This window comes from Apteryx rowi, unplaced genomic scaffold, assembly GCF_003343035.1.
Source record: "Apteryx rowi isolate R43461 unplaced genomic scaffold, aptRow1 scaffold_39, whole genome shotgun sequence".
NCBI classification, from domain to species: Eukaryota; Metazoa; Chordata; class Aves; order Apterygiformes; family Apterygidae; genus Apteryx; species Apteryx rowi.
The window spans coordinates 3,291,603-3,301,338 of NW_020450418.1; the positions used below are offsets into that span (position 1 = coordinate 3,291,603).

Here is a 9,736-nt window from a genome sequence, read left to right on the forward strand (position 1 = left end):
AGTTTCCCCCCCCATAACACCATATTTATGGCACAAATCTTTGTGGGCTTTTTACACAGTTTAAAACTTAGTCATTGCRTAGAGATGCCACTACAATAACATAAAACTGAAAAGAGATTGCGTCTTGAAAATTAGATGCTCAACGTGTAAAATAATTTCCCCCACACAAGAATTACATAATGTTACAGACATCACAGTTCTCACTGATTAGCTAAGTTTGTTGTCAATTTTCATCTTTATCCCGCCATTGCTTCAACTCTTACCTTCATTCACGCTATTAGGCTTCACACCAACTCTGCCTAATACATGAGGTTCACTTGTAGCAAGTGACCTTTCTAAGGATAATAGTTAGGGCAGTACATTGTGGGATGAAGCAAAGGAGGCAGAACTCTCATTTTAGTCCTTGGAGAAATACATACCAGCCCATGCRCCACTACATAGGCAGATYGGAAAAAAAAAACCAAAAAACCCCACCAATCATCAATGGCCAATGGGCCAACACACGGAGGTAATATCTACTGCATTTGATTGTGCCAATAACACCAAGAACAGATAATATCACTGTTTTCATACCTTATTGTAGTCAAGTTTGCCACTGCTGTTAAAATCAGCCAGTTTAGTAATGGCACTCACGTCATCCAGAGTCATTTTTTCACCTCTCTGCAATAAACAACTCAGTTTTAGCTCTTAATCAGGAATGGTGTTCACCATTCTGAATCACCAGAATAGAGGTCAACATTGTATTAAAAAAAAAAAAAAGTATGTCCCTACAATGCTACTAAATACTGAATAGAAGAATTGTATCAGTTATGCAGTTTTGTGGTGTCTTATAGAAACCCGCCACGAATRATACCTTCATTGATTTCAGAAAGTCTTCCACAGGCTGGGATATCTCAGACATTCTTATCTATATTGTAGCATGCTAACCACCAAGACCTAATTTCATCATACTTTGTTTCACTCGCTTACTTGAACTATCCTATTATACCTACAGTGGGTCAATCTACATTCGCAATTTAGTGCACTGTTGAGGGTTATTCTCAGGTGTGAATTTGTCTTGCATTTATACTTGGAGTCATCGTTGTGAAGTCAAAGTCACCAGCAATTTCCTCTATACAGATACACACAACTGTTAGTAATGACATGGCAATATGCAACTGCTGTACAGAAATCTGCTTCACATCACCTTTAGGTATGGATTCATGGTGTATACCTAGGACCGATAACTGATGAAGACTTTATTGTTGGTAAACGTGATGTGGACATATGGTCCTGGATCCATAATGGATTGCAACAAACCAAACCCTGGTCCTCCCCTCATTGCACAGCACCAGTTGCTAATGTAGGCAAGTCCAATGAGTTCTTCATTTGGGTCTCTATAAAATGATGCACTGACTTCATGTAACATTACTGAGTTTATAGTCTACAGTCTAACTCGAGATCTGTTCCTTCTGTCTTGTGTTATATACAGAACATTTCTTTACCATTGCAACTGTATCTTTTTGTTCCCGCAGAATGAGGATTAAATATTCTGCCACGATGTCTGAAGTCAAAAAATGATCTTATATTTCTTCTGGTTGACCCAGTAAAACAAAATGTAAACTTTTTGTTCTTTCAATCCCAGTTTGCTCTCCGTTTCTTTAAAATCCTGTCATTCTCACTTTTGAACACTTTACTAAAATTCTACTATTAGTCCATTTTTAATTGTTACTGCTCCTCAGTGCTTGCGCTATGTAAGACAATTGGTTTTTACAATGGAGGGGTTTTTTTGTTTGTACAGAGCAAAAAAACTGACAGAACAGAGAAAGAAAATTACTATAATTATCTGTAGTACAAGCCTGTGCAGTTTAGTTAGAGCATCAGCTTTGCACTGGCTTGGAAGACTTTTGTTTTGGGGGGAGGGCAGTTGTTTGCTTGTTTTGCAGATCCTCTCAGGACCTGAATTTTAATGCTGTCATACTCTTTAGAGTTCCAGCTCCTAGAATCTCATCATTTCACAAAAATCTCAGCTGCTATTTTAAAAACTGCTTTTCTATCCTTCGTGATTATAAAATAAAGCCTAAAAACATGGTTGCAGGTCAGTAGCTAAATAAAAAGTTCCAAATGATCTTAAATGTCATTATTTTAAGCCCTATTAATGATATGCATAGGTAAGTCTTATGATTTTTGCACCCTTTGGGTTGACAACGCATAATCTCTAATCAAAGAACTGATTTACCCTGGGACAAGYTTATCTGAAGACCCTGATGAACTAAATAGAAGGTCCTGTGGAGTYACTGGAGTGACAGAACATGTCATAGCTGTGATAAGACTAAAGCACTGATCTTAATATTTTATGTATAAGGTACATAGATGTTGTTTTTTAACTTTGTATCTGAACATGCATAAACAAACTTGCGACAGGAGAATAGTAAATGTATGAACGTTATCAACACAGTTAATGGCATAATCCCATAGGGCTGCATAGGGGGTCCTGTAAAGAACAGAGGGATTTGCACTGACTGAACCCAGTAAGAGCCGCATTGATTCCCTTTTGTTGCTCCACTGCAGTACAGATAGGGTTTGTACCAAACATTCTTTTGAAATATTAAAAATATTTTTCTACTAATTCTGATCTTCAAAGAGCAATTGCCAAAAGGGACAAATAGGTTACCAACTGCATGACTGTAAGGGGGGAAAGGGGGGGGAGGAAGAAGACCACAAATAACCTCAGAAAGTTAGACATAAAATTGAAAAAAATTCATGAATCAGCTATTGACTCTTTTGATCAGGAACACGTTATTACACATTTAGAATAGTTTTAACATCCAGTTTCCAAARTCTCTACTAATGGTTAAAAATGGATAATTTTCACTGATACTTACCGTTGTAAGAATTTTATAAAGTTCATCATGTAAAATATATCCAGAATTATCTSTATCTATTTTTCCAAATGCTTTGAGCAGTTCAGTTTTTGTAGCTGTTTTTTCTTTTTTTAAGATAGTACAAAAATCATCAAAATTCAGTGTAGTTGTTTGTGAAGTCCAGTATTTATTAAGTGTCTTCTGAGATGGATTTCTTCCAGCCTGTTGAAGTACTGAACAATAAAACACAGTATCAACTATATATTTGAGCTGTCAGTATCAACAAGGAATTTTCTCAAAACATCCTTTAATCACTTCATATATTCAAACATTTCTTTTAAAAACACAGTCAGTCCAAGGGAAAAGCAGCTTGGAAAGACAGCTTTGCTTAACACAGAGGTAATCCGCATTCAACTGATACAGACTGACTGTGACCTTCCCTTGCCCTTCAGTTCAGTGGTTCGTACCAGAGAGGTGACAGCAGCCTGAGGGGCAGAGTAGCTCCCCGGTGTATTTCTTTGAAAAGAGTCATGAAACAGGCAGCACCCGGCATTCTAGGCCACCCTCCCAAAGTACGATCCAGCAGAGRGATGATAAACGGTGCACTGCTGAGAATGATGCCCACTTTCTTCTCCCACAGAAAAGGAAGAAACCAGAAAGCAGTCTGTGACTTTTTATAACACAGAAATACCACAGGCAGTGCAGTAGCCAACTATAATTTTGCTTATTGGCTCTGATCTGCAGCTTTCCCTTACTTATGTGCACTGTCCTACAAAACTCAATGGGACAACTCCCTTAAATAAAGTCAGCAGGATCAAACCACTAATTAGGCAAAATACCTACCGACTTGAAACAAAGAATCTCCTCCCCAAGTGACAAGTGTAAAACTCAGCTCGGTGTGTATAATCTACAGCCTTAATATGAAGAACCTATTATTTTGTCAGTGTCAAGAAGGTATTACATTAAATTGAAATTAAATTCAAATAGATAACCTATCTGAAGCAGTCTGAGGAGATGCCTTTAAATCCTTCCTCATAATCAAGCAWTTTAGGGAAACTGAAGCAATTCTTCATCTTTACCTAGGCTGGCAGTTTGATTTTTAGCCAGCTGACCAATGACCAAATCTATACCAGCTGAGAGCAGTTCAGTAGCATCTGTGAAATGAGGTCGTGGTATCATTACAATTCTCAATAGGCAACTGTGTCACCATAAAAACAAACAAACAAACAAAACCAGACATCTTTGTTGCTAATCTCAGATGGAACGCCAAGGACTAAATAAAGATTTCTGCCCTGTCACCTCTACAAGCGCAGTCAGGAGAATACAGCAAAGCCTACATCTTCGTCCATGTGACACTTGGGCAYGCAGCAATTGTTCAAGGATTTCTGTGTCAAGGTCAGCCAAGGAAGGGCAATTACTCTATGTGTTTGGTTATATGAAGAGCACAGTTTCCTGGAATGTCAATGTAGCACAGTATTCACTTACATTTAACAGAATATCCTTCAAATATATGGCAGTTCTATATTTTTATATACCCTGGGAGATCAGCTCTTGCTATACAACGCATCTCCCAAGTTTGTATTTTTGAAAGTTCAATTAGACTGCATGTTTTATTTATACTTCTTCACAGATTGATTCTGCTAAATACCTTAAGTAACATTACAATACAGGAAATGACAGATTCTGTGAATAAGTACAACTCCTACAAGTAAAATTTTGCAGGGCCAATCTAAGTGAATATTGCACAGTTCATCTTATTAGCCAAACATCATGTAACCACAGATGCTTCAACACTGGCACCATATGATACTACGCCGGCATATACTTAAGTCGCAACATATATCTATAATTATTTCGCTCTTAATGCTTACAARTTTAAAAGAAATAAGTTCACACACCTCTCTGAAAAGACTTGGAGCCTGAGCCACTAATTGCCCTTTTTAAGTTGACCTTGAAACCAAAATGCCCAAACACTTGCTGCACACCAAAGCGGCATATGGATAGAGATGAAAGAGGAAGCATATATAAAAGAGATGCCATTTGTTCACACCACTCCTATTTTAAAATCCAGATTATCCAAAACTATCATTAGGATGTTATAAAGACACTTTTATTATAGCCCAGAAAGCCTGGATAACACCAAGTCTCAGGCTGAAAGAGCGTCCTTGCTAAAGGGTAGGATTTCATGTACTGGTATAGGGAAAGAAGCTACAAACTTCAGTGCATCCAAAAAGTATACTCAGCTTTTACAGTCRTGGCTTTCAACACAGAGCTCTCAAGTCTTTTAGGCACGAACAATGCAGCAATTAGTGAGAAGTATTTGCTCGCATGTTCAGAAAAAATGTGACTATTAGAATTATGATCTGACAAAATGATTTGATAACATAGCATGTTTTTGTCTTTAGTTGTTGCTTGTTTTTTGAATATATTAATTCTGCAATACCGCAATACACATACAGATAATCTAACAGGAAGGCTTTAGAAAGCAATGTGTAATATCACTGGTCCCAAGTGAATTGTGAGCTGGACTCTGAAACCCATAAGATCAAAATAAAAATCATGATTTTTTTTTTTTAATGATGCATTTGGATTCTTTTTGTCTAACTGAAGGTTTATATTCTCATGCTTTCTTTGTCAATCATATGAGCTAGAAACATTTTTTCCAATAAAGCAACCTAGGACTTCCACATAATCACAAAACTCCAGGTAGAAAATAGGATTGAAAGACACCTCATGGGTCACCTAATACAATCCCATGAAATTGTGTACAACTGTGAATAATCTTTTTCATAAAAGGACTAAAGTGCTCTCAGAAAAAAAAAAAAGGTAAGACACATTATACAATTCCTACAACTCCAAGAGTTAGCAAAGCTGGCATTATATTTGCTTGAGAAATTTTAGCTCGTGTAGTGAAATCTATTTCAGAAATGAAATCCACCCAGYTGGTAAGATATGGAACTAATTAAAATTATAAATAAATCAATTTCCAATACACAGCCCTAGATACCATTTTTTCAGGAAAACTGCTTTATAATTTTCCTTAATAATTTCCATGCAAGGAACTCTGACATTTCATATTTTTTCAAAACAATTTTTTCTAAGCTCTATAACTTTCAATCACATTATATCTGCTAAAACTTTTATTTACCAGAACTGAAGCATTTAGTGATTTTTTTTCTGTCCTACTACCGACAATGATACCACTTACACACAAATATAATACTGAGGAAAAAATGGAAACTTTTGACCTCCATCTAAGGGAACAGTTTAATTTAGTGAGAATTTAAATAAAATAATAATAATTCTTATGAAACACAAATGTCTGAAACAGTCCATTTTGTCACATAAGCTTAGTATAGGAAAGGCAATATTTTCACACATTACTCAGACAAAGTGGCTAAGAACTGATCTGTGAGACTATCTTTAGAGGTGGTAAACTACCATACCCACGTCTCCAATAACAACCTCCTTATGAGTCTGCAAACCTCTGCACCAAGTGATGCCAGTTACCATGGTGATTTGCTGTGCTGGGGCACTTGTCCACTATAAACTGACCGAGACCAACTCACTAAATCATTTGTCAGAGACAGGAAAACAATTTATTGCAGAAATGTCACAGTCAAAAAGCAGTACTAAGGCCCACCTCAAGTAAGCAACAACGCTGCCATCAAACTTGGTGTTGTTAAACAACTCACTTAGGTCCCCTCTAAGCTGTCAGCTGGTATTGACTTTTGCCCATTCAGACTAGTGATTTACAGATGAAAAGCTCTGTATACTATTCCCAATTCCATGAATCATCCAGTACCTAATAACAAAGATAAAGAATTTGAAGAAAGTGAAAAATATTGAGGAATGGTAGTTTCTATAAACTGAAAAATCAGTCTGTGATATATTTTATAATGGGTACACGATGCAAATGTCTTTAAAGATACAGCTAACAATGCCTGAATGTCTAAACCCTGCCTAAAACTACTGAAGTCCTTAAAAGAGCTAGTGAGTCCTATGCACTAGGATATTTTCATTATTGAATTGCTCACTGCTGTTTAACTACCTACTGCAATCATCACATACAATAGTTACTGGGGGAAAAAAAAAATCTACTCATTACCTAAACAGAGTTGTTCTTTTGATTTAATATTTTCTAAACTGCTTTTTAAAACAGTTAGATAAGCTGCTCTGCAGTTCATATAAAAGATTTCTTCTTCTGAACGCTGGGACTTCTTTGCTCGAGAACTTTCTGAGTGTGTGACTTTCTGATCGGAGAGGGATGCATTACTCCCAGGACTGCTGGCCATTCTGTGAAGAATACAAGCACATTTAGAATTTGTTACTCTTTTGCCTGTTTAATAATGTCTCTGCTTTGTTCTCTGAAGCAAAAGTTACCTTAACCTCTAGGTTGTATCCTTCCCATTCTCTTAATCTGGGATAATACTTACCTACCTTTGCAGGTAAGTATCATGAGATCCACACATGAAAATAACTTGAGCTCTAATTGTTATTCACAAATTGTTCTTTATTGGTAGTAAAAGGTTTCATTTTATCACATTTTATTTTCATTTCCGACATTTGACATCACAGTGCTTATACAGTCATATTACCTGAAACATTAGTAAATTTTCAAGTTATCATCTCTGATGTAAACCATTGATATCCATGTTTAGAAATAAGTCACTACAACTTCTCCTTWCTACATCTTTCCACTAGAGTTTTCACTCTTGCCACATTAGTTAAATTCTCCTAAAGACAGAAACAATGTGAGAATTTGTACAGAACAGTGCTTGCTGCCTCTGATGTTTTTACTACCATTATCTGGGCCTAGCATGATTTGTCAAAACGGCAAAATGCACGAACATACGAATGACTGCTTTGCTCGCAAGGCCACTCTGATTGTTGCTACTGGTCAGAATGACCTAGCAGTAGCAAAGGCTGAACGTTTTTTTAGGAAAAAAATACTAATTAAACATGGCCACAGGTTGGAGGCACAGATTCACTTAATAGGCTTTTTCACCAAGCAGTGATAACAAAGTACATACTGTTAGGAACGGACACAGCACTTATCTCAACGGCGGGAGGTCTGTGGCTGCAGGATCGTGACRGACTCATGTTGAGTGGGATTCCATATTATGCTGCTTGGTGCTAACAGCAGGGTAAAAGCACCCTTTGTCCTCCAGTGAAAACTATATATGAGTGACTTTATGCTGGATCACATATATGTCGGGATTTCCTCTCCCAGTCAAGCTTCTTATTATTGAATAATTGCTGTGGCTAGAGAAACTTTTAGTAGAGGTTTTAGTTTAACAGAGGTTTAGAAGAACTTTTATATTGAGAAGCCATTTCTGTGTCTTCCCTCTCAAGCTGATTTTCATCTTCCCAAATCTGAATTAGATAGCAGACTGAGTAGTTTTATATAGTGTCAGCACAGACAATATCTAATGTAAAACATTTGCTAGTTAAAAAGAAGTGATATAGTAATTATTAAATTGACTACATTTTTTTTTTCCTGGTGCTGACCCCTATCAGAAGAGATTTTTGTTTTCTGTTTTTACAGTTATAACTCCACAAAAAGAATGGCTAATAGTGAAACATGGCCAAAATTTTAACTCTTAATCCTTCAAGTATGTGAAGTTAAAAATAATTTTACTTTTAAAATTTATTTAAATCAAATTAATAKAAATTAATAAGTTTAAAGTTAAGCATTTGCATAAACCTTTGCATAACTTCAGACCTTAAAGTACAAGGGCACTACCAGGAAAACTGTAAAAGAAAGAAYGAAAAAATTATGAAATGGATTTTTTCTAAATTATTGAAATGATTCAGTGCAGTAACTAACACTGTTTGCTCACAAATGGCCAGTAAACTTCAACAGTGGCTTTCTGCTTCTACCAAAGGTGATTAAGGTTTTTAGAGGGCCACCACAGAGGGACACTAAATCGTGTTGTACTGTTGGTCTAACAGCCTCTCATATTATTTTACCCAATGTTGACTTCAGAAAATATATTCCAGTATAATAAATTGAACATCTCAAGTTCAGCAACAAGACAACGACATCATAGGGTCCCCTTCAGGACTCATTGGATTCCTACTTGGGAGGCCTAAATCACTCGCACCTTCTTGAGTTATATAGGTCTTTTACACTTGGGAAAGAAAGATAATAATCGCTTATCATGGATGAAGTACCCTATTTATAATACACAGACCGCCTGCCTGACACTTTAATATTACACTTGCATTAGAAGGACCCCATAGGGACACTGTGATGCAGTCTGGTTCCTGCAAATGAGTGTCACTATAATTAAGCACCAGTGTTACACACACAAAATGAAAATGGGTTAAAGTCAAGGAGGAAAAGAAGAATAAATGTTAATTTTCCAGTAACTAGTTTATAAAATGTGAACTCTCRTTTACAATCCTTAGACTTCCCGTTACCAAGACATTTCTTATGTTGGCTACGCTTCTGCCAAGAAGTGCTGCCAATATGTTGCTCAGAAATCCAGTGAGTGATAGTTTAGTCACAGCGCTACTCGCAGCCCCCTGGCTTGGGTCATTTTAAAATCTTGACTGGACAAATGGAGCTTTAGACAAAATAGACAGTGGGGAGAAATCCAGTCTCAGCTGACATGAGAGGACAACACAGGCTAACTGTTACTCTCCATTCTATTTCCTGTGATTTCAGCATATGAAAATCATCTTCCCAGTGGGAATTAAGTAGTACCCTCCCTGGCAACACTGGCCTTTCCTGTCACAGCTTCAAGGCGGGGAGCTCACCCGCATCCATAGCAAAAGCACAGCGACAGGGAAGATTCACACTGCTGCTACTTAAAGTTTTTGAGCCCAAATGCTCAGGCCTCACCCACCTGTAATCAGGAAGCTCTCTTATCGCATGAATTTCATTA

At 36.9% G+C, this 9,736-nt stretch overlaps 1 protein-coding gene across 3 annotated transcripts in view; it reads right to left on the reverse strand.

Moving 5' to 3' along the window:
- The window catches only part of EFCAB7 (EF-hand calcium binding domain 7), a 30,467-nt gene extending 20,737 nt beyond the window's left edge, over positions 1 to 9,730 (reverse strand). The window contains exons 1-4 of one of the 3 annotated variants that reach the window (XM_026074579.1): positions 9,698 to 9,730; positions 6,952 to 7,139; positions 2,865 to 3,076; positions 574 to 660 (exon numbers count right to left, since the gene is read on the reverse strand). In XM_026074579.1, coding sequence (XP_025930364.1) covers positions 574 to 660; positions 2,865 to 3,076; positions 6,952 to 7,138 — 486 coding nt within the window. In that variant the 5' untranslated portion in view covers position 7,139; positions 9,698 to 9,730. The other 2 variants (XM_026074580.1, XM_026074578.1) reach the window with 2 other exon arrangements.
- Positions 9,731 to 9,736: the final 6 nt, after the last annotated feature.